This window comes from Lontra canadensis, unplaced genomic scaffold (genome assembly GCF_010015895.1).
Source record: "Lontra canadensis isolate GAN:19392208 unplaced genomic scaffold, GSC_riverotter_1.0 scaffold85, whole genome shotgun sequence".
In the NCBI taxonomy this organism is placed as follows: Eukaryota; Metazoa; Chordata; class Mammalia; order Carnivora; family Mustelidae; genus Lontra; species Lontra canadensis.
Genome location: NW_022631079.1, coordinates 7,145,020 through 7,170,370, shown reverse-complemented (window position 1 = coordinate 7,170,370; position 25,351 = coordinate 7,145,020). Strand labels below are relative to the sequence as shown.

The 25,351-nt window shown below is 36.7% G+C and overlaps 1 protein-coding gene across 7 annotated transcripts in view; it reads left to right on the top strand.

The window, feature by feature from the left end:
- Positions 1 to 25,351, top strand: part of RYR2 (ryanodine receptor 2) — a 740,314-nt gene that overhangs the window by 251,673 nt on the left and 463,290 nt on the right. For all 7 annotated transcript variants that reach the window (XM_032883093.1, XM_032883091.1, XM_032883088.1 and 4 more), the window contains exon 3: positions 23,388 to 23,492. In XM_032883093.1, coding sequence (XP_032738984.1) covers positions 23,388 to 23,492 — 105 coding nt within the window. The remainder of the gene's footprint in view (positions 1 to 23,387; positions 23,493 to 25,351) is intronic.

Here is a 25,351-nt window from a genome sequence, read left to right as displayed (position 1 = left end):
TCTATAAAGATTCAGTGACTCTTTCAGTTAGTAGCCTACATGTGAATGGATTAGATGTGTATGAATGCATCCTATTTCCTGCAATCGAGGATCCTGAAATAATGTAATTAAATTCTGTGTAGGTAAACTTGATTTTTTTAAAATAAGTTTTTTTTTTTTTAGATTTTATTTATTTATTTGAAGGAGAGCGAGACAGACAGACAGACAGAGATAGCATGAGCAGGATGGAGGAGGCAGAGGGAGAAGGAGAAGCAGACCCCCATTGAGCAGGGAGCCCAACCTGGGGCTTGATCCCTGGACCCTGAGATCATGACCTGAGCCAAAGCCAGATGCTTAACTGCCTGAGCCACCCATGAGCCTGGATACATTTGATTTTTTAAATATTCAATCTTATAAACATATTATTTATTTTCAAAACCAGCATAAGTTAGAATTTTGAGACCGTCATGAAAATACTAGCTTTTGCGTTAACATGCTTACCTTTGAAAAATCACATCTACATTATTTAAAATTCATCACTTAAATTTTTAAAAGTAATTTGATTTAAAAATACTTTTAGGGCTTGTTTACAAATACTTTTTCAGTGTTCTCTTTGCAGTGAGATGGTGTATGTATCATGTCACAATATTCTTTAATGGACTTCGAACTTGGAGTTGAAGGATGAGTAGAAATTGGACAAAGGATAAAGATGGGGAAAGGAGATGTGTTCATAAAACATAGAGGATTGTCCCATTTAGCCTAATTGTAGTAGGCGTTAAATGTAGGCTGGAAAATTGGGATGGATCTAGAATATGGACACCATGTAGGGAGCTTGGACTTGATTTATTAGGTAATGGGATTTCCCCAGCTCCCCCCCAGCCCAGCTTTATTGAGGTTGTCATTGAAAAATTAAAATTGTATATATTTAAGGCATAAAATGTGATTTTGTATATATATGGTGAAATAATTACCACAGTCAAGCCAATTAGCATGTCCTCACCATACACAGTTACGATTGCTTTGTATGTAGAGCGAACCCTTAGGACTAACTCTCAACAAATTTCATAATATACAATACAGTATTATTAACTGCAGTTACTATGCTGTACCTTAGATCTGTAGAATCATTAATTCTGCAAAACTGAAATGTGGTGCCCCTTGACTAAAGTCTCCCCATTTCCCCTGCCCCTAACCATAACCATTCTAGTCTACTTTCTGCTTCTGTGAATTTGACTATTAGAGATTCTACTTGAAAGTGAAATCATACAGTATTTGTCTGAGTCAACTGATTTCACTTAGCCTATTGCCAGGTTCATTGATGTTGCAAATGACAGGATTTCCTTTTTCTTTTTTCTTTAGAGGATGAATAATATTCCTCTGTGTGTGTAATGTATAATTTATTTTTTATTCAAGTATAATTAATATTCATTCCAATAATATCATTCCAATAATAATCTGTTGTGTGTGTCTGTATAGACATTGTGTTTTCTTTTTGTCCTTTTCTCATATTTTCTTTTTTAAAAACATGTAGGGAATAGTTGGCTTAAATTTGCCCTTATGGTTTTTGTTTATGCCTCCTCTTTGCTTTTGTCCTTTTGTGTAAAATGGTTAGTGTTCCATTTTGAAAACTTCCAATTATTTTACTAAAATTTTTTGAGTTGTATTCTTAATAGTTACTCTAGGAATGACAAGTACGTTATTTTACTTTAACCCATCCTTGTAACTTCACAACATATTTCAGAGTAATACTAATTTAATTCCAGTAAGATAAAGAAGATTTACTCCATATAGCTTCATTCTTTATGCACTATTTTTAAATGTATTGTAAACCCAGTAACATAGTATTATAATTATTTCTTTATATAATTTTGTCTTTTCCCCAGCTTTATTGAGGTATAATAGACATACCGTTGTGTAAGTTTAAGGTGTATAGCATGTTGATTTGATACACATATATTGCAAATGGATTGTGGCCATAGCATCATGTAACTTCCTTATCACATCAGTTACCATTCCTTTTTTGTGGTGAGCACATTTAAGATCTACTCTCTTAGCAACGTCCAAGTATATAATTCAGCATTATTAACTATAATCACTATGTTGTAATTAGATCCTTCGTTTAGAAGTTTGTACTTGTTGACCAACATCTTCCTATCTCCCCCTCCTTGCGGTCCTTGGTAACCACCATTCTAGTTTCTGAGTGTGGGTTTTTTAAATTCCACATAAGTGATACACAATATTTGTCTTTGTCTGTCTGACTTAGCTCACTTAGAGCCGTCAAGTTCAATCCCTGCTGTTGCAGATGGTGGGGATTTCTTCTTAATCACGGCTGGATAATACTCCATTGTTTATATCCCTCCTCTTCTTTATCCATATAGTCATCAACACTGAGGTTGTTTCCATATCTTAAATATTTTCAAAAATGCTGCAATGAACACGGGAATGCAGATATCTCTTTGAGATACTGCTTTCATTTCCTTTGGTTTTGCACCCAGAAGTGGAATTCCTGGATTCTATGGTATTGCTATTTTTAATTTTTTGAGAAACCTCTGTACTTTTTTTCATAGTGGCTCTACCAATTTACCTTTCCATCAAGTGTAAAGAGGGCTTCCTTTTCTCTACATCCAGGCCAATATTGGTTGTTTCTTGTTTTTTTCGTAGTAACCGTTCTAATAGGTGTGAGGTGATATCTCATTGTGGTTTTTATTTGCATTTTCCTGATAATTAGTGATGTAGAGCACCTTTATGTACCTTTTGGCAATTTGAATGTGGTCTTTGGAAAAATATCAATTCAGGTTCTTTTGCACATTTTTTAATTAGATGTTTGCTCTTGAGTTATATGCATTCTTTGTACATTTAGGATATTAATCCTTCATCAGATCTTTTTTTTTTTTTTTTTGCTTTTTCATTTTGTTGATGATTTCCTTTACTGTGCAGAAGCTTTTTAGTTTGATGTAGTCCTGTGTGTTTATTTTCACTTCTGTTGCCTTTGCTCTCGGTCATTGCCAAAATTGATGTCAAATTTTTTTGTTAGAAGTATTATGGCTTCAGGTCTGACCTTTAATGTATTTCAACATTAATTTTTGTGTATGGTACAAGAGAGAGTGGTCCAGTTTCATTCTTTTATGTGTGCCCATCCAATTTTCCCAACAGTGTTTTATTGTTTCCCCATTGTATGTTCTTGGCTTCATTGCTGTAAATTAATTGGCTGCATATGCATAGACTTATTTCTGGGTCTCTATTCTATAGATATGTGTGTCTCTTTTATGCCAGTACCATGTTGTTTGATAACTGTAGCTTTGTAATCTAGTTTGAAAACAGGGAGCTTGATGCCTCCAGTTTTGTTCTTATTTTTCCAGATTGTTTTGGCTAATTGGGGTCTTTTGTGGTTCCATACAGATTTTAGGATTATTTATTTCTATGAAAAATGCCATTAGAATTTTGATAAGGATTGCATTTAATCTGTAGATCACTTTAGGTTGTGTAGACATTTTAGTATTTCTCCCATTCTGTTAGCACAGAATATCTTTCCTTTTTGGGGGGGTCTTATTCTATTTATTTTGCCAATATCCTATAGTTTTCAGTATAGATCTTTATCTTCTTGGTGAAATTTATTCTTTAGTATTCTTTTTGATGAAATTGTAAATGGGATTTTTTTTCTTAATTTCTCTGATTGTTTTTGTTTAGTGTATAGAAACAACTGGTATTGAAATTTGCATTTTGAAATCTTATCCAATAGTTATTCTAACAGATTTTTGGTGCAGTTGTAGGGTTTTCTGTATATAATGTCATCCTGACAATAGAGACCATTTTACATTTTCTTTTCCAATTTGGATGCCTTTTGTTTCTTGTTCTTGCCTAATTGCTTTGGTTAGGACTTCTGGTACTGTGTTGAAAATTCTTTAGAGTGGGTATTCTTGCCTTGTTTCTGATCTTAAAGGAAATGCTTTCAGTGTTTCTCAGTTTATTATGTTGAAGTACTTTTCCTTTATATCCAGTTTATTGAAAATTTTTATACATGAAAGGATGTTGTTTTTTGTCAAAAACTTTTTCTGCATCTATTGAGATGGTCATGTAATTTTTAGCCTACATTTTCTTAATGAGATGCATTGTACTAATTGATTTGTGGATGTTGAACTATACTTACATCTCTGAATAATCCCATTTGATCATGATGTACTGTCCATTTATCATTATTTTTTTGTGATAGGTACTTTTAGATTGTGATAAGTACTTTTAAGATTATGATAAGTACTTTTAAGATCTTAGCAACTAACTTACTGTCTTCCTTCCCTTTCTTTCAAGATTTTGCTTATTAGAGACATAGAGAAAGAGAGTATTTGCGGGGGAGTGGTGGAGGAAGAGGGACAGACAGACTCCTTGTTGAGCAGGAGCCAGAAGCTCCTGTTCCTTGATTCTGAGATCATGACCTGAGCTCCTGTCCTTTGTTTAACTGACTGAGCCATCCAGGTGCCCCTCTTTTTTTTTTTTTTTTTCCTTTCCCTGGGTAGAATCCGCATGCAATGTGGGTGTGGCTTGTACTCACAACCTGACTCTGAGATCAAGAGTCACATCCTACTGACCGAACCAGCCAGGCACCCCAATGTTTGATACTTTTAGTGTATCATTGAGTTTGATTATATAGTATTTTGTTGAGGATTTTTGCATCTATGTTCATCACGAATATTAGCCTATAATTTTCTTACGGCATCCTTGTCTGGCTTTGGTATCAGGGTAATTCTGACTTCAAAAAATTAGTATGGAGATGATCCTTCATCTTCTATTTTGTTGGAAGAGTTTGAGGGAATTGATACTTACTTCTTCCTTAAACGTTTGGTAGAACTCACCCGTGAAGCCATCTCGTCCTGGAATTTTTTATTAGGAGGGTTTTGATTACTGATTAACTCTGCTTCCTAGTGGAGGCTAGGAAAATGGTGCAGTAGGAGAAACTTAAGCTCACCTCCTGCCATGGATACAACTAGATAACATTCACTTCAGCATAAATAGCCTGGAAAACAGCCCCAAAGTTGACAGAACAAATTCCACAGCTAAAGGTAGAGAAGAGTCCACATCGGCGAAGGTAGGAAAGGTGGGAGATATGGTGGGGAGCAAAAGGGATCACAGCTGTCCATGATGGGGAGGGAGCCCAGACACAGAGAAAGGCAAGAAACGGGTTATCACATCAGAGACCTCACTCAGGGAAGACAAGTCCCCCATAACATCTGACTTCAAAAGCAAGAGGGGCCAAATTTCATGAGGTGTTACGACTGGTGGGATTCAAAACCTGGAATGGTAAATATCAGAGGGCTCTATTCTGGGAGAGCTGGGGTAGACTCTAGGAAGCGGAGTCACTGCCTTCAGAAGCAGGACAATGTACAATGCACAGAGATTCACTTAGAAGCTCCAGTTTGAAAACTGCCTAGGGCATACAGGAGGGAGACTTACCTACTCATCTGAGTTTGTCCCAAAGATACAGGGTTTGTATGCAGGGAGACTCCTCTAGGAATAAAAGAGCTGGCAGGTGCCATCTCCCTGCCCTGCCTCTCAGCATAAACACGTGGCCACCTGTGGGAACCAGCAGCACCAACATCTACTATATAATTTCCTTACACCACGCCCTGCCACCCCCACTCCAACCCGTGGGTCTACCCTTTCCAGTCATACTTGCCTCAGTCCCAGGTCTTTGGGTCTCTTCCTCTGGAAAACTGGTGCAAAAAACATTCCACCCTAAAGCAGCAGAATACACATTCTTTAAAAGTGCACGTGGAGCATTCTCCAGAAAGCATCATATTAGGCTATGAAAGAAGTCTCAATAAATGGAAAAGAGATTGAAGTCATACCATGTATCTTTTCTGACCACAACACTATGAAACTAGAAATCAATCACAAGAAAAAATCTGGAAAGGCCAGAAATACACAGAGGTTAAATACATGCTACTAAATAATGAGTGGGTCAACCAAGAAATGAAAGGAGAAACCAAAAATTACATGGAGAGAAACGGAAATGAATACACAATCATACAAAATCTTTGGGATGTGGTAAAAGCAGTTTTAAGAGGGAAGTTTATAGGGGGCACCTGTGTGGCTCAGTTGGTTAAGCGTCTGACTCATGATCTCAGGGTCCTGGGATCAAGCCCTGCGTTGGGCTCTGCACTGGGAAGGGAGTCCGCTTGAGGGTCGGTCTCTCTCTCTCTCTCTCTCTCCCTCCCTCCCTCTCCCTGGGTCCCTCCCCTGGCTTGTGCTTACTCTCTAAAATAAATGAGTAAATCTTTAGAAAAAAGTAAGTGCCTTGCTGATTGGGGCTCCTGGGTGGCTCAGTGGGTTAAAGCCTCTGTCTTCTGCTCGGGTCATGGTCCTGGGGTCCTGGGATTGAGCACCGCATCGGGCTCTCTGCTCAGTGGAGCCTGCTTCCTCCTCTCTCTCTGCCTGCCTCTCTGCCTACTTGTGGTCTCTATCTGTCAAATAAATAAATAAAATCTTTAAAAAAAAATAAAAGAGGGAAGTTTATAGTAATGCAGGCTTACTGCAAGAAGCAAGAAAAATCTCAAACAACCTAACCTTACACCTAAAGGAGCTAGAAAAAGAAGAACAACAAAAAACATTAAAACCCCCAAAAGGCAGTAAGTAGTAAAGATTAGAGCAGAAATAAATGATATAGAAACTTAAAAAAAAAAAAAAACCACACAAAACAAACAAACAAAAACCAGATCAATGAAATTAGGAGCTGGTTCTTTGACAAGATCAACAAAATTGATAAACCTCTAGTCACACTCAACAAGAAGAAGGAAAAAAACAAAGGACACAAAATCAAAGAAGAGAAATAACAATGGGCACCACAGAGAAACAAAGGGTTGTAAGAGAATTTTATGAAAAATTATATGCCAACAAATTGGACAACCTAGAAGAAATGGACAAATTCTAGAAACATAAAACCTACCAAAAATGAAGCAAGAAGAAATAGAAAATGACATTGAATTAGTAATCAAAAAACTCCTGATAAACAAGTCCAGGCTTCACAGGTGAATTCTACCAAACATCTCAAGAATTAATAACTATTCAAACTACTCCAAAACAAAAGGAAGGAAAACGTCCGCATTCATTCTATGAGGCCATCATTGCCCTGCCCCCAAACCAGATAAGGACACCACCAAAAATGTGGAACTATTGGCCAATATCCCTGATGAACATGGAAGCAAAACTTCTTAATTAAATAGTGGCAAACCCAATCCAACAATACATTAATAAAATCATTCACTATGATGAAGTGGGGTTTAGTCTTGGGTTGCAAACATGGCTCAATATTTGCAAATCTTTCAACATGATCTATCACACCCAAAAAGAAAGGATAAAAACCATATGATCATCTCAATAGATGCAGAAGAAGCATTTGGCAAAGTAGAACATTATTCATGATAAAAACCCTCCACAAAATAGGTTTAGAGAGACCATATTTCAACACAATTAAGACTATGTATGAAAAACCCACAGCCAACGTTGTTCTACTCAGTGTGGAAAAACTGACATCTTTCCCCCCTAAGGTCAGGAACAAGACAAGAGTGTCTACTCTCACTACTTTTATTTAACATAGTTCTGGAAGTTCTTGCTACAGTGCTTACAACATCCAAAGGCATCCAAATTCATAAGGAAGAAGTAAAAGTTTTATTTACAGATGACCTAGTACTCTATATAGAAAACCCTAAAAATTCCCAACAAAAAATGACTGAACGAATTCAGTAAGATTTCAGTGTACAAAATCAATGTCCAGACATCTGTTGCATTCCCATATACCAATAATGAAGCACCAGAAAGAGAAAATAAATCAATCCCATTTACAGTCGCACCAAAAATAATGATACCTAGGAATAAGCCTAACAAAGAGGTGAAAGACCTGGACTATGAAAACCATAAAACACTGTTGAAAGACATGGAAGAGGGTATAAAGAAATGGAAAGTCATTCCACTCTCATGGTTTAGGAGAACAAATACTGTTTATATGTCTATACTACCCAAAAGCAGTCTACAAATGCAATTTAATGCAATCCTTATCAAAATACCAATAGATTTTTTTCACAGAACTACAAATAATCCTAAAATTTGCAGTGGAACCATGAAAGACCCTACATAGCCAAAGCAATTATGAAAAAGAAAACAAAATGGAGTTATTACAATTCCAGACTTCAGGTTGTAATGCAAAGCTGTAGTCATCAAAGCATTGTGGTACTGGCATGCCAATAGACATATAGATCAATGGAACAGAATAGAGAGCCCAGAAATAAACCCACAATTATATGGTCAGTTAATCTTTGACAAAGAAGAAGAATATTCAATGGGAAAAGGAAAGTCTCTTTAGTAAAGGATGTTGCAGACTGGATAAGCTACGTGCAAAAGAATGAAACTGGATCACCTTCTGACACCAGACACAAAAATAAACTCAAAATGGATTAAGGACTTAAATGTGAGACCTGAAACCATGAAAATCCTAGAAGGGAGCACAGCCAATAACTTCTCTGACATCCATCACAGCAGCATCTTTGTAGATCTGTGTCCTTGAGGCAAGTTAAACAAAAGCAGAAATAAACTATTGAGACTAAGTCAAAATACAAAAGCTCCTGCACAACAAAAGGAACAAACAACACAACTAAAAGACAACCTGCTGAATGGGAGAAGATATTTTGCAAATCACATATCTGATAAAGGATTTGTATCCAGAATGTAGGATTTGTATCCAGAATAAAGAACTTGAACAACTCAATACCAAAAGGCCCCCAAATAATATAATTAAAAAATGAGCAGATGTTTCTCCAAAGAAGACTTATAGACATCGGACACATGAAAAGATACTCAACAGCACTTATCAAGACGAAATTTCAAATCAAAACCACAATGAGGTATCATCTCCTCCAGAATGGCTAAAATCAAAAACCCAAGAAGCGACAAGTGTTGGTGAGGATGTGGAGAAAAAGGAACCCTTGTGCACTGTTGGCAGGAATGCAGACCGGTGCAGCAACTGTGGAAGATAGTATGGCTGTTCCTCAAAAAAATTAAAAATAGAACTACCATATGATCCCATAATCACACTATTGGATACTTACTCAAAGAATATGAAAACACTAATTTGAAGGGATACATGCACTCTTATGTTTATTGCAGCATTATTTGCCAAAGCCCCAAACTATGGAAACAAAAACGAGTATTGTTCAGCCATAAAAAAGAATGGAATCTTGCCATTTGCAACAACTTGGGTCGATCTAGAGAGTATATGATGCTAATCAAAGTAAGCCTGTCAGAAAAGATAAGTACTGTATGATTTCACTCATAGGTGAAATTAAGGAACCAAACAAATGAAAAAAGGGGAAAAGAGAGATAAACTAAGCGACAGACTCCTAACTATAGATGACAAGCACATGGTTACCAGAGGGGAGGTAGGTGGGGGGTGGGGGGAGATGGGTGAAGTAGTTGAGGGGATTAAGAGTACACTTGATGGGCACTGAGTGATACATGCAACTCTTGAATCACTCTCTTGTACACCTGAAACTAATATGGCGCTATATGCTAACCACACTGGAGTCAAAAGTTTTTTTAAAAAGTGTGTGAAGTTGGGCGCCTGGGTGGCTCAGTGGGTTAAGCCTCTGCCTTCGGCTCAGGTCATGATCTCAGGGTGCTGGGATCGAGTCCCGCATCGGGCTCTCTGCTCTGCAGGGAGCCTGCTTCCTCCTCTCTGCCTGCCTCTCTGCCTACTTGTGATCTGTCTGTCAAATTAAAAAAAAAAAAAATTTTAAAAAGTGTGTGAAGCTAACAGTAGCAAGAAAATGTAGAATTAACACTTCTTTTATTCCAGGATAGGAGTCCTTCAACCATGTTACTGGTTAAAAGAAAAAAAAAAAAAGCTAATGAAGACTTTTTGGCCAAAAATGATCAAGACAGGTTTACGAAATTTAGATTCATATCTAATATCTCTTACAGTAAACTCTTATCTTTAGCTTTTTTGAAATAAAGACTAATGTAGTAAATATTGAAATTGAGCTTACATATTAAATATACCAAGATTTTAAAAAATTAAAAGCTTATTCAAGCACACACAAAATCCTGCTTTCTATAGTAATTGGGCTGGTATGAGTTTTTTTTTTTTAACATCTCAATTTTTATTTTTTTCATGTTCCAATATTCATTGTTTATATGCCATACGCAGGGTTGGTATGACTCATTCTTGATAGGTTCTATGTTTCTATGCATTCAACCATTTCTTCTTAGCTATCCAGTTTGTTGGTTTATAATGGTTAATAGTAACCTCTAATTTTTTTTTTTGGTAGTATTTCTAATGTCAGTTGTAATAATTCCTCTTCCATTTATAATTTTATTTTGGGGGAATAGTTGGCTTGAAAGTTTGGCTTATTTTGCTTATCCTTTCATACAGTAGTTTCATTGATCATTACTATGTCTTTTTAGTCTGTCATTTATTTCTACTCTGATCTTTACTATTTTCTTCATTCTAACTATGGGCTTAGATTTTTTTCTTCTTGTTCCTAACAATCCTTAAAGAAGTTACTTGATAAAATGAGAACAGTATTTCTAGAATCTTTTACATTAGCCCATATGGGCTATATACATATATATATGTAAGATAAATATGTATTTATATATATTTTTTTATTTCTGGTGCTTTTCTTTTTTTTTCATTTTTTTTAAAGATTTTATTTATTTATTTGACAGAGATCACAGGTAGGCAGAGAGGCAGGCAGAGAGAGAGGAAGGGAAGCAGGCTCCCTGCTGAGCAGAAATCCCAATGCGGGGGCTCCATTCCAGGACCCTGGGATCAGGACCTGAGCCGAAGGCAGAGGCTTAACCCACTGAGCCACCCAGGCACCCCTTTCTGGTGCTTTTCATTTCTTTCTTCAGATTTTATGAAAGTTCCTGAAGGACTTCCTCTATCATTCCGTGTAAGTCAGCTGTGGTAGCAACACATTCTCCATCCTTGTTTATCTTGGAATGTCTTTATTTTACTTCATATTTGCAAAGTAATTTAGCTGGCTATTGACTTCTGAATTTACATTTTTTTCAGCTGTATGAATACATCCATTGTCTTCTGACCTCATTTCAAATGCTAAGTCAGAAGTTAATCATATTGATTCTACATTGTATGTGATGAGTAATTTTTTTCTTGCTGCTTTAGATGTTTTCTTTCTCCCTTTTTCTTCCTTTCTTCCTTCCTTCTCCTCCCTCCCTTTCTTTCTCTCTCTCTCTCCCTTCCTTCCTCCTTCCCTCCCTCCTTCCTCTTTGCTTCCTTCCTCCTCCCTCCCTCCTTCTTTCTTTCTCTCTCCCTCCCTTCCTCCCTTGCCTCCCTCACTCATTCTTTTTCTTTCTTTCTTTTTCTTTCTTTCCTCCCTCCCTCTTTCTTCCTCCCTTCCTCCCTCCCCCTCCCCTCTTCCTTCCTTCCTTCCTTCCTTCCTTTACAGTTTGATTATGTTGTGTCCAGGTATGAATTTCTTTGTATTTATCCTACTTGGGATTTTTTGTGATTCTTGAATGTGTGGCTATGTCAACTAGTTTTTTCCCCTAGAATTTTAGCAGTTTTTGGCCATTGTTTCTTCAACTACATCTTGTTCCTGAAATTCCATATATGAGTGAAATCATGGTATTTGTCTTTTTCTGACTTATTTTGCTCAACATCACACTGTCTAGCTCCATCCACATCATTGCAAATTGTAAGATTTCATTCTTTTTACGCTGACTAATATTCCTCTGTGTGTATATGTGTGTGTGTACACTGCATCATCTTTGTCCATTCATCAGTTGATAGACCTTTGTGTTATTTCCATGATTTGGCTATTGTATATAATGTTGTTACAAACATCAGGGTGCATGTAACCTTTTGAACCAGGATTTTTGTAACCTTTGAGTAAATACGTAGTAGTGCAATTGCTAGATGCTAAAGTAATTCTATTTTTAACTTTTTGAGGAACCTCCGTACTGTTTTCCAGAGTAGGTATAGTTCACCTGAACCTAATATTACACTGTATGTTAACTAATACATCTGTCTGTCTGTATATCTATCTATCTTCTGGTCTTTTCCTTTTATCCTGTTCTTCTGGGACACTCATTACATGTATATTGATGCATTTTGAGAGATTTTTGAGGTTTGTTAATTTTGTTAATTTTTTTTTTACCATTTTTTTCTTTGTTCACAAATGATTGAATAATTTCTATTGATTGATAACTTTAAGTTCACTGATTCTCCTTTTAGCTCAAATCTGGTGTTGAGACCCTCCAGTATGTTTATTAGAGTTAGTATGCTCAGATCCAGAATTTCCACTTGATTCTCTTTGTGTAATTCCTGTATCCTTATTGAGAATTTTTATTTGTTGTTTCATTATTAAAGCACTTTCCTTTATTTGTTTAAACCTGGCTTCCTTTAATTCTTTAAATATATTTATGTTTTAATGTTGCTTTGAAGACTTTCTCTGCTAACTATAGCATCTGGAAACACTCAGGGACAGTTTGTCTTGACTTATTTTTTTTTTTTTCCCCTCAGTATTGGTACATTTTTCTGGTGTCTTTTTTTTTTTTTTTTTTTTTTTTTTTTTTTCTTTTGGCACTTTTTTGGGGGGGTTAAAGATACAATATTTTAGGAAGAATACATTTTGACATTTCCCCAATTCAAGGTAGTGGCGGTGTCAGTTTTATTTTTCTTTTCTTTTTTTCAGCGACTTGCCTGGGCTGAATCTGTGAAATCTGTCTCCCCTGTGATGTTTTGACACTGATGTCACTTCTCCATTTTTTTTTCCTTCTTTTTGTTTAAACCCTGATTCCTATAAGTTGCCCTGTTCATGCAATGTCTTAGAGTTAGGGCAATGACTGCACAGAGGTTGCCCCCAGATACTTTGAGCAGTAAGGGCTCTGTCGTCTGCAGATGGACCTGTGTGTGGGTAGAGAAGTGAGTAAGTTTGGGTCATTTGAGCTCTGCTTTGGATTTGTTTTGTGCTGGGTTTTTGGTGTCTCTTTGGGCACACGCCACTCCAGGTTAACCTGGAGTCTCTGAATAGCTTGGGTCTATTTTGCATGCTTGTTATTTCATTCAGAAATGTACTGAGTTGGGGGCATCTTGGGGGTTCTCAGTCAGTTAAGGATTAAGTGTTCGGTTAAGTGTCCAACTCTTGATTTCTGCTCAGGTCATGATCTTAGGGTTATCTCCCTCTGTCCCTCTCCACCTGCATCTTGTAAACTCTGAGTCAGGCTAGAAAACCTGTCAGGTCTTGCTGGAAAGTGTAACTTCACAGACAAGGTAGCATGCATGACATCTACTCCGAATCAGGTGAGCTCCCCTCCATGGTGCGTTACAGCTTTTGGTCCTCACAAATCACCCCATGCCACAGTCTGGCAGAAACCCAACAGTGGCTGAGCTGAGGGGAGATGAAAGAAGCCTGGAGACATAACACCATGGACTCTGTTTTTACGTGAAGTTCAGCAGTTTTCAAGTATGGAAGTTTGTCACATATATTTTTAATGCCTTTGGTTAAGTCCCACAGCTCTGAAAGTTTGTTTAAATTTTATCCACCTTGCTTTTCAGAGAGATTAGCCAACCTCCACACTCGGCCACATGAGGAAGTCCCCATCATTTTTGTTTTTAATGTAGCTCATCAACCATTTTATCTTCTTTGAATTGATTGTTGAATATCAAAAAGTATCACACTGTGGCTCTAATTTATCAAGTACCCAGCTGCTAGAGTCATCTTCCTAAAATATCCTCTAATTTCTTTGTGTTACCTACCCCTTCTGAGCCAAAATACGTGTTAAGCAAGAGGGAATTTTTGGTTATCCAGACTGTATCTGTACTCTGTTATCTTCTGCTGGATGTTTATAGTGTATATGGATTAATTGATCTCTGAAGTATGTCCAGATCACTTAACATCATGTCAGGGTTAAATTTCACCAAAACCGCTTCAGTTTCAATTTTGTGTTACTTACCTGAAGTATCTACCCTGACTTAGCTTTTTTAATTCCGCTATATACTCCTCTCATCAGTTAGAAAATACGGTATCTCTTACCAAAGTGGTTAGAAGTCCTGTCTTCTTCAGACAAGGAAAAGATCCCTGTGTCCAAATATACCCACAAGGCATCCATCTAGAGAGGATCATTATTTTAAGGTCTTACTACAATTTTACTCCTGCTAACATGTTCCCAGAGGGGCTCATACCAGGTTTTGAGCTTTTAAAATATCCCACAAGCCCAAGTCCTAGAGTTTGGGTCACTCCTGACTCTGCTTCTGTGTGTAATTCTTTAGAGTGTGAACACGGTCATGTTAGGTTTAATTTATCAGCAATAATTGCCATCACACATGGGTGGAAAAACCAAGCAGCCAAGAACCAGGCTGATGTTACCTTGAGAGTAGCAACGTGGTATGGGTTTTAGACTAAGCAGATATTCCTGTCAATAGTTTCAGGCTTAGATCAAATTATTGACTTTCCTGTTATGAAGCGGGGATAATACTGCTTCCCTTGTAGGGTCTTGATGAGAATTAGGACCTAGCATGCAGAGAACTCTCAAAAATAATGTATTACCATTTACATAATTGTTTCTACATGGTTTTATTTATTTTACATTCTTGAAACTGTAGAGAAATTCCATGCTAGCAGAATTCCTAGGAAGAATTTCCTGGTGCTCAATGTCTCTGTGTCTGCTTGGAGTTCTAGTTTTGAGGTTCCAGGTGATTTTACTGAGTTCATTCTAGCTTGATTTGTTCAGACTGATACTGAGCAATTAATTTAGCTCTTGCCATTTTAAATTAATTTAGATAAAATCATCCAGCACATTTTCATGGAATGAGATACCTACGGGTGAGATGGTTGGTATTTGTATGATTATGCCTGAATAAATCTGTACTGTTACATAATTAATTAAATGTGCAGACATCATCTTATTGCCTACATAACTTGATGTGGAAGCCGTAAGTCTCCTTTTTGGTTTTTATTTCCTTTCTTACTGTGGAGCTCTGAGTAATTTCAGAATCTGTTGATTGCCCTTTTCACAAGTTTGTGTGCATTCTTTCCTCTTCTTTTAGCAGATTATGAGACCAGGGTCTGTGATTATTGTAGCAAAAGGTCAGATGACGGATAATTAGGTTGACCTAGTTATGATAAAATTTGTTTTTTCCCCAAGTACTTTCAAGCAGTGAGCCTGTAAGTACTTCCTGGAGACAGTACTGTTAATCATCAGAAATTTTCACTGGATATAAACAATAAATCTTGGAACACAGCATCAAAAATTAATGATGTATTTTATGGTGACTGACATAACATAATAAAAATAAAAAGAAATTTTCACCGGAGGATCTACCAGGTTTGAGCACTTTTAAAAAAAAAAATATTTATTTTAGTTTTTATTTAAATTCACTGTATATTAGGTAAATACAGTATAACGTTAGTTTCAAGCGTAGTAGAATTTAGGGATTCAACTTTTACAATGCCCAGTGCTCACCACAAGTGCCCTCCTTAATTCCCATCACCTGTATAACCCATCTCCCACCTCATGTCCCCTGTAGTAACCCTCAGTTTGTTCTCTATAGTTAGGAGTCTGTTTCCAATTAAAAAAAAGAGCCTGTTTCTTGGATTACCTCATTTTTCCCCCATACGATCATTTGTTTTGTTTCTTAGCTTCCACATATGAGTGAAGTCATATGGTATTTGTCTGTCTTTGCATCACTGGGATTTTAACATGGAGCAAGGCTGAGATGTCACTGATTCTAACATTCAGCAAATACTTGGACCTCACAGTAGTTTTGTCTAAGTTATTATTGTGTACTTACTGTCACAGCAATGCCACTTCCTTAGTGCATATGTAATGAGCATGTATGTATTTTGCTAATTCTTTAAAAAATCTCTTTTGAGTAGAGGGAAACTGCTCCAGAATGATCTGTGGTGACTTGCACTAGAGCAGTGCCTCCAGGATTTGCGCTAATTTATTTATTCTTGTGGTTTGTATATTCATCCATTTACCTATATATTTGCAAGTAGCTCTAAACTCTGAATTTAGTGGTGAGATCATGGTCTTTTAAATAGATTTTTTTTAAGGGACACCTGGGTGGCGCAGTTGGTTAAGTGTCTGCCTGCAGCTCACGTTATGATCTTGGGGTCCTGGGATTGAGTTCCGCACCAGGCTCGCTGCTCAGCAGGGAGCCTGCCTCTCCCTCTGCCTGCCTGTCCCCCTGCTTGCATGCTCTCTCGCTCTATGACAAATAAATAAATGATTTTCAAAATAGATTTTTTAAATTTGGAGTCCACATTCCCAGAACATCATCATGATGTACTTACTGGACTAGAAATGATGTGTTTTAAATGCAAATTACATAACTGGGCCATTACCTAGAGTCTAGAGAATTAGGCCGTTATCAAGATTGTGACTGATAAGACCATTTGACTTAGGAAATTTTAGAAGCAGGGGGCTAGAGCCAGCGAACTATGAGTAGCATGTGTGATCTTTAAGATACCTTCATATTAAGGCTTAATTCATAGCAGAAGTCTCTCCTCTGGTTTTCTTTGGAGGGTTTTGCTTTCAAAATATCATGTACTTATGTTGTCACTAACAGTGGCTTCCACTCAAGGTGTGTGACCAGATTTGACCTGAGACAATACTCCTGTGGTGATATTAGAATGGGAGAGGTGATGCATGATGGAATGTCAAACTAGTGTACCTCTGATTTGCACTGACACATCTGAGTCATGTCAATGTGAAAATAATTGTAAAAATGAGATAGGTTGGTGAATCTACCTAATACTATATTCAGTATTATGTTTATACATTGTATAAAAAGATGTGTGCCACTGGGCAAAATGAACACCGTGCAAATCCTGGGAAACCCTTCTAATTCACTTGGGATTGTCCTAATGAACTGCTGAATTGTCAGAATTATGGCTGTAGGTAGTGGTGATTTACACTAATTACTAGTCATTTAAACCTGCTAATAGATCCTTCCCCACCTGGACCTCTGTTGTCAGGAATATCAAGTGGAATGACTTGAGTTTTTCTGAAGAGATTTGAAGGCTTTAGACCTTGGGAAACCCAGACATACTGGTTTCATCCATTACAATTACATTAAGCTTGGTAAAAACAAAACAAAACCAAAAAAAAAAAAAACCAAAAAAAAAACTCATCTAAAAGAATTCATTTACATTGGATAAGTATTTCTTTTCCCTAAGGCAGTTTCTCGTTAACCTGTGGTGCAAAGTGGGATGAAGGGGAGAAGAACATGACAAAACAAACATAAAAACAGACAAACTCAGTACTGTGAAGTCCAATGGGAAAGCGTGGTGGTCTTGTAATAACCATATTGTCAGGCTGGAAATAGGGTGAAGTGTTAGCATTGGAGTTTTAAAGATCTATAAAGAGGAAAAAGTCAACTAAGATTTTCCTTATATTCTACTTGATACTTCTTCCCACAGTATTTTATATAAGTGAATGGGATACAAAAGCATAATTTTATTGGAATGGTAGAATATAGAAATTTTTTAAAAGATTTTACTTATTTATTTGGCAGAGAGAGATCACAAGTAGGCAGAGAGGCAGGCAGAGAGGGGGGCGGGGAGCAGGCTCCCTGCTGAGCAGAGAACCCGATGCGGGCTCGATCCCAGGACCCTGAGATCAGGACCTGAGCTGAAGGCAGAGGCTTAACCTACTGAGCCACCCAGGTGACCAAATACATAAATATTTTAAAGAACATTATTCCCCATGTGGTAGGTGAAATTTTGTCTGGTTCATGCTTATACTTGGCAACTTGAAAAAACAATCAAACAAGCTTTTTCTTTTGGAGAAGATCCAGTTTGGTACCTCCACGGTTCATGGAGAAGTTGACCTTCCATGGTTACAGTGCCTTGCCAAAGGCCACTCAGCAGATGTGTGGCTGAGCACAAACAAATCTGTCTCAACCTCAGACCATCTGCTGTACTCTAAAATATACTGTCTTCATATTTCTTCATAGAAGAGTAGCTCTTCTCTTAATTTACATCTTGTTGATTCTGAGCTTTCTACCCGATTTAGGTTTTTCTTAAATTAGGCAAATAAAATTATATTTTATTGGCAATTTCTGGTTGATAATGCATTGATTTTCTTATTTGAACGTCAGAAACAATTCTTCGAAATGTGTTAAATATTTTGCCACTTAATAGATGGGAAAGTTCAAACTGATTTACCTGAAATTCCTTGGGTAGTTACATGCTGGACCTGAATCCCATGTCCTCAGATGTGGTGACTTACTCATTTTCCTGTGCTGTCAAATTGTGAAGATTTAATACCCCATTAATTTTCAAAATACATTTTGAGATATCTGAGTTACCCTACAGGTTATATGGAGCACATTTGAAAGACACTGCAGTCTCTGGTGGTTTGTCGTACTTCACTCAGCAAAATCTCCTCCAACCTGTCCACGTTGATACAAAAGTTGGGTATTCATCCTTTCTGATGGAGGCATCATACTCCATAGTATATAGGTACTATATCTTCTTTATCCATTCGTCCGTTGAAGTGCATCTTGGCTCTTTCCACAGTTTGGCAACTGTGGCCATTGCTGCTAGGAACATTGGCGTACAGGTGGCCCTTCTTTTCACTACATCTGTATCTTGGGGCTAAATACCCAGTAGAGACTGTGAACACTGAGAAACAAACTGAGGGTTTTGGAGGGCAGGGGGTTTGGGTGTTGGGTGAGCCTGCTGGTGGGTGTTAAGGAGGGCACATATTCCATGGAGCACTGGGTGTGGTGCATAAACAATGAATCTTGGAACACTGAAAAAAATTAATAAAAAAGGAAAGATACTGCAAAAAGGTAAGTTAACTTGTCTTTGTATTAAGAGTCTAGGAATAAGTAGAGATCTCTTAGAGATCATTAGAGCTGTACCTACCCGTATCCCTTTAGGCAGATTTGCTTAATTTTCCAGATATAGATGGACTTAGAGCTTGAGGTCAACTCAAGGAAACAGTGAGCATCTTCTTTTGTTGGGAGGGTGAGGATTCAAGTTAAATAACAGTGTTACATGGCAGAGAACTTGAAACAATCTTCAGGAGGAATATAGTATATCTAGATCTTCTAGCAGTCATGAATAATGAGGTAGATAAAGATCTGCTAATAGACAATGATCTCTAAAACATATTAGTAATTTACAATATATGTAATTTGTACAAGGTGAGCCCATTAATGGGAAAAGCCATTCCATATACTTGTATATGCACATATGCTTGTAAATGCTAGAAAAAGACCTGAAAAGGTGCACATCCAATGGGTCATCAAACTCCAATTGGTGATGCCTGGGAGGGAGGATAAGGGAGAATGAATATAAATTTGCAAAGAGAGTTTTCTGTCCTTTGGTATTATTTGAATTTTCAATAAGGAAAATGTTTTGTTATGTAATTTTATTTACATGTGTTTCAAAAACATGAAGGATTTTCCATAGTTGGAGACTTGGAAATGGATATTGTAGGCTAAAGGAGGAAAAGCATGAGCAAAGGTATGGGGATGCTAAAATAGAGTGGTTAGTTACTATGCAATTTTTATACAGTGATAACGAGAGAGATGATCTGTGACTTCTGTAGTCCCAAATTACCTGTTGCAGTTCAGTTAAGGTGATGGCATGTTTCAATAGGTCTTTAAATGGGTTAGGCAGTTATATCCTTGGAAGCCAAATGGTTTGATGGATACCTCAGTTGGAAACCTAATTGATTTCATTCAGACTCTCCAGTGCCAACAAAGCCAATTGCTGTGTGAGGTTCTTCTTGAGAATTTTCTCCTCTTAAGTCTAGGGAACTGTCAGGCAGAGGAGAAAGATGACAACTGTTGTGTTTTAAAAGGAAGAAAAGTTCCATAGCCAGGTTGCTAGTTTCAGGTTTGTTACTCTTGGGGAAGTACATGTCTCGATAAAATTGGGGTTGTCCCACCTGAAGAGTAGTACTAACCTTTTGCTGCTTGCTTTGGGTACTGTTCTTGGAAGCACTTTCTCTGACTTAATTTTGCAGGAAAATAAATGTTATGGATAACGTTTAAGATGCAGACAGGCATACCTGCTGTGTTGTATTTCTTTAACATTCTTACGTGGTCTGTTTCGAAGCACTTAATAATGTAAAAGCGTACAGCCTAAGCGTTGCTTTTTACAATTTAGGAGTACATTCATTGTAAGGATAAGCAACGCTCGTTCATATTGAAGTTGGAAAACTTCAATTTCTCAGTTACAGGAAGAGTTGATTCAAAAAATAAACGGTGAAGGACAAGGTGAAAGCTTGCAAATGTTTGTGAGTCGGACCTCTTGTTCCAGAAGTTTATAGAATGTTACACTGTATTTCTTGTGCCTGGTGTTAGGATTCATTTTGATTTCTGGCCATTTAGTTGGTGATTAATGAATGACTGACACCCTTTATTTTCCCCTGACTTAATTTTATTTCTGGAGAGTGGGAACCGAGGATTAACATAAATGACATAGTATAGTTTAACTATAAAACATTCAAGGTTATTTGAAGAAACCCTCATCTAAATCAAGGAATACTTTTGGTAGTTCACTTTGAAAGGTCACGAGTTAGGGTAATGATTCTGTTGCCTAAAACAACCAGAGCATTTTTCTTTAGAGCGAAGCAAAAAGGTAATACTCTAGAGCTCTGATGCATTGTTTCACATTTTCCTAAAAGGGGTAAACAAAATTTTATTCCCGCTCAGCTTTTCTCTGACATCTGTGCGTATTTTGAGCAGGAGAAGGGCAAAGAGAGAGGGAGTAGAGGAAGATGGGTCAGAAGAAAGTGGGTTGAGACTTTGAGAGGCAGTTGCCTCTATGGATTGTCTATTTACTCTTGCTGACTCCCACTATCTAGAAAAATATCTTGTAATGGGCATGTCCGTCTATGGCAACATGAAATTCGTGTGGCGGGATTAATTTGTTCCAAATCCATTTGTTTTTCAAGGATCTTTAAAATAAATGCAAGCTGGTATAGTGATCCATATTTTAACATTTTGAGCAAAGTGAAGCATGAAAAAATTTAAGTATGTTCAGTATATAAACTTGGCCAAAAATGACCTTTTCTTGAAAATAGTAGAACATTTTGGATATTATGAACCAGTGCATGATTATTGATGTGTGTTTTCAAACACTGTTTCTTCAAAGTAGAGTCCATTTAAGAATCAGTTTTAAGAAATGAGTGGTACTCCATTAGTGCCACAGAGAGAAAGGATAATATGCAAAAATAAGGATAGTAGCTCCCTTATTTTGATTTCTTGTTATGTTCTTGACACTGTGAAAAGCTCTTCACTTACATTATCTCATTTATATTTCACAGCAAGTCTATGGGGATGATAGAGTTATTATAATTACTATATCATTTTCCAGGGAAGGAACCAAAGATTAGAGAAGTTAGCAGGTATTAAGTAGTGAGGCCAAGATTATTGTGTTGGGAACTATTTATAGAATCCAAGCTCTTAACTGTTACTTTATAGTCATTCTCAAGCAATTAATGGATAGGGGTCTGAAATCAGTCCAGTGGTGCCCTGGGAAAAGTTCTCATAGATTTCTGAGAGTTATGTGTTACATATTTAGGAATTTTGTAAGCTGATATATCAACTTTGACTTTGAAATCAGCAGTTACTATTTATGTCATAGAAATGGGCAAATGCTACAAATCAAGGCATTTTTTTTTTGACAAATTGGTTCACTAGCACACCATTTAATAACATAAGATTCTACCAGCAGTGTTTGTCAGAGTATAGCTTGCAAACCTAAACATTTAAAATGGATAAGAATGGAATAAATGCTTTGAGTATCAGATTTTTTTGCCCCATAGCATTTGTCTTCATCTGATAAATTATAATTAATATAGCTAGAACGGAGATAATTAAATTTAAAAGAATTTATTCCTAAATGTGAAAGGAAGAGAGAGGTTCTTCCCTAGCTTTTATCTTTTATCCAGTCTTTTATCTGAGGATTTTGGAGAGAAAGCTCCTGTTCGGCTGACTGCAGATTAAGAAGGCAGTAGCTATGCCCAGATCTGGGAATGGATTTTGACCACTAGCTGAGGTGGTCTGAGGAGGAATGGAGAGACATTTGGCTGTGCCCATGACAGGAAGATGGAGGATTCCAGTGAAGGAAAGTTCATTAAAGAAATAAAACCAAGCAGAACAAAACATGGGTGCCAGAGAGTTTTGTGGAATATAAGAAACCCCAGTGGCCAAGATGACGTGTTCCTTTCATCCACAAAAGATTTTTAATTCTGGAGCCCTAGCTCTTTATCTTGCCTTAAAATGATAATGTATCATTCTCTGCTGATAGGAATCATTCTAATGGTAGTGGTTCAATTTAATAAACACTTAAAAATTGAAAATTGTAATTTTGATACATTGTAGCAGGTTATCAAATTTATCCTCTTAATGTTCTTTTTATGAAGGAGACATTGTCCCTCTTGCGTTTAGTGTTGAATGTGTTTATAATGTTACTCTGTTAAGAGAATCCTCCTTTGAGGATCTTCCCAGACCCAGTTGGACTGCCTCCTGGGGCCTGATTACCTAAAGCAAAACCCGTCATGAATGATAATATACTTGTTCCTGATTGGGTTGGTTCTAACTCACTTACCTATTTCCTTCACCACCTTGATAGTTATCTTTTGGGTTTTTCAGAATTGATGGGGTTAGTGTTTGGAGTGGGAGTTTCAAAGGAAGGAAAGAGAAGGGGAAAAGTATGAATGAGAAAAACAACACTTACATACATTCACCCAGCCACCCACCCACCCATCCATCTATCCATCCCAGTACAGGGCAGAAAATCACATTACCACATCTCAAATATGTATCCAACTTGAGTAAAACAAAGTAATTGTTTTCTTTCTGGATGAAGAGAAGCTTACGTAACAAAGGCTCTGTTGTACCAATTCAGTTTTCTATTTTTTTAACTTCAATATTAGTTCAATGCAAGAAATTTTCTGTTCCTTATATTTTTTAATCAGCTGACTGTGTGGTAGATTAGAATAGAATGCTTGAGAGTCCAAGAAATCTGGCCTTTCAATACTGCCTTGAAGAATTTAGTTATTGTGACTTTGGAAAATTCACCTAACTTCTCTGTTTTCTTGTACACACAATGATAGTAATAATCCTTACAGACAATCATAGAGGAGTTACTGATAAAGCTTTGAGTGCAATGCCTAGGAGAGTAAGCAGGCACTCAATAAAATGTTGGCTATCATTATCTATAAATTCAAAAATGGATTAAGTGTGAGCAAAGATAATATATTTTGATGATTTTGGAACTGATACTAGAGAATTGACAAGTACTCTTTTTTTTTTTTAATGAAGGAAACTGATATATAATGTAAATTGGGTCTGATTGCTTGATGATGATGATGATGATAATGATGGTGATGGCGACAGCAGCAATGATGGTATCTTTTCTCATTCCACACAGAATGTTCCCCCAGACCTCTCCATCTGCACGTTTGTGCTGGAACAGTCTCTCTCTGTCCGGGCCCTGCAGGAGATGCTGGCTAACACCGTGGAGAAGTCAGAAGGGGCAAGTACTTAATTTATGTATACTTGTAGTATTTTGATTGTATGAATGATTTTGTTCATAGGTCTTGGAGGTTTTCTTTGTGCTGAAATAAGTCAATGAATTTTACTTGTAATTTCCTTAAGTTTGACTTTCTACTTTGTCCAGCAGACCTGTGGTATCTTAAAGAACTTAAAAAAAAAAAAAAATCCAGCCTCCAGGTGATGTGTGTCATTGAACCTCATGCTTATGTCTGTGGCTTAAAACAGAATTTTTCTTTGAGCAATTTGTGTGTTTTCTTACATTTTCAGAGCCTGTTATTATTACTGTCTTAATTAATTGCTTTATGCCTGGATGTTTGTCGTTAACCTTTATTTCATTTTCAAATGCCTCTAACCATGTGCCTATGTTCTAAGCTTCTTTATGGCAAGTAAAATTTCATGGCACTCGTATATTTTAAGTAATAAAATTATGACAATATGTCTTTAATCAATTATAGTTTTGTAAACATCTAAGAATTTTCTTCTGAAAATTAAAATTCTTACTCTGTCCCCTATGAAGACATTTTTCTGTGAAATCTGATTTGCTAATTTAAATTTTTTCTATGCTATAACTTGATATGACTGATTTCTGGGCTACTTTCATTCTTAACCAATTCATTTAAAGTTTAGAATTAAGCAGAGGCTAGATGGCCAAATTTTGGTTTCTTGTTTTTTTTTGTTTGTTTGTTTGTTTATTTTTTTGCATTATCATTACTGCAGTGTATGGTTGAAATGAAACTTAAAATTTTCTCTTGCCATTATTGGTCTATGTTACTGTTACAGTTTTTAATCCTTATTCCAGTTTTGATAAATGAGAGCATTGAATAATGACACATAGTTCCACAGAAAATGAGTGATCAATTAGGATGTAAGATATTTTCATTAGCCTCATAATTTTGAAAGATTTAGCTGCACACAAAACTTAATTGGTTTGTACATTACGCCTAATTCATTTTAAATGTTAATAGTACACTAGTAAGTATTGAGGAGAAACTTTAGGGATTTTTATTTGATATTAGAATAACAACTTAGTTTACAAAAGATCCAAATATATGTGTTTTAACTTTTCAAGTTCATTTTTGGTTACAAGGAAGTTTGAAATTACTGTGTTAAACTATATAAAATGTTTTTAAAATTTCTGTTCTTCAACATGAAGCTTTTAGAATAGGCTTACATAGGAGTAAAATATTTCTCAATTCAACTAGTTTTGTCTGTACCTGGAATAACCTCTTTTGATTTTTAAACATCACTGAGGCATGTCAGCTTTGAAATTCAAATCTATTTTTTTTTAAAGATTTTATTTATTTATTTGGCAGACAGAAATCACAAGTAGGCAGATAGGCAGGCAGAGAGAGAGGGAGAAGCAGGCTCCCTGCTGAGCAGAGAGCCCGATGAGGGGCTCGATCCCAGGACCCTGAGATCATGACCTGAGCAGAAAGCAGAGGTTTTAACCCACTGAGCCACCCAGGCACCCCAAATCTATTTTGATTTTTTAATTTTTATTTATTTATTTATTTATTTAAGATTTTTATTTATTTATTTGACAGACAGATCACAAGTAGGCAGAGAGGCAGGCAGAGAGAGAGGAGGAAGCAGGCTCCCTGCTGAGCAGAAAGCCCGATGTGGGGCTTGATCCCAGGACCCTGGGATCATGACCCAAGCTGAAGGCAGAGGCTTTAACCCACTGAGCCTCCCAGGCATCCCAAATCTATTTTTAAAAAGAAAAATCATTTTTCTTTTGCCTAAGCATCTAGGAAAGTATTATCATTTTACTTACACTGTAGGTACCAGCTTATGGATGAAATGGTCATAAATTTCATTTTTATATTGCTAAGCTAAATT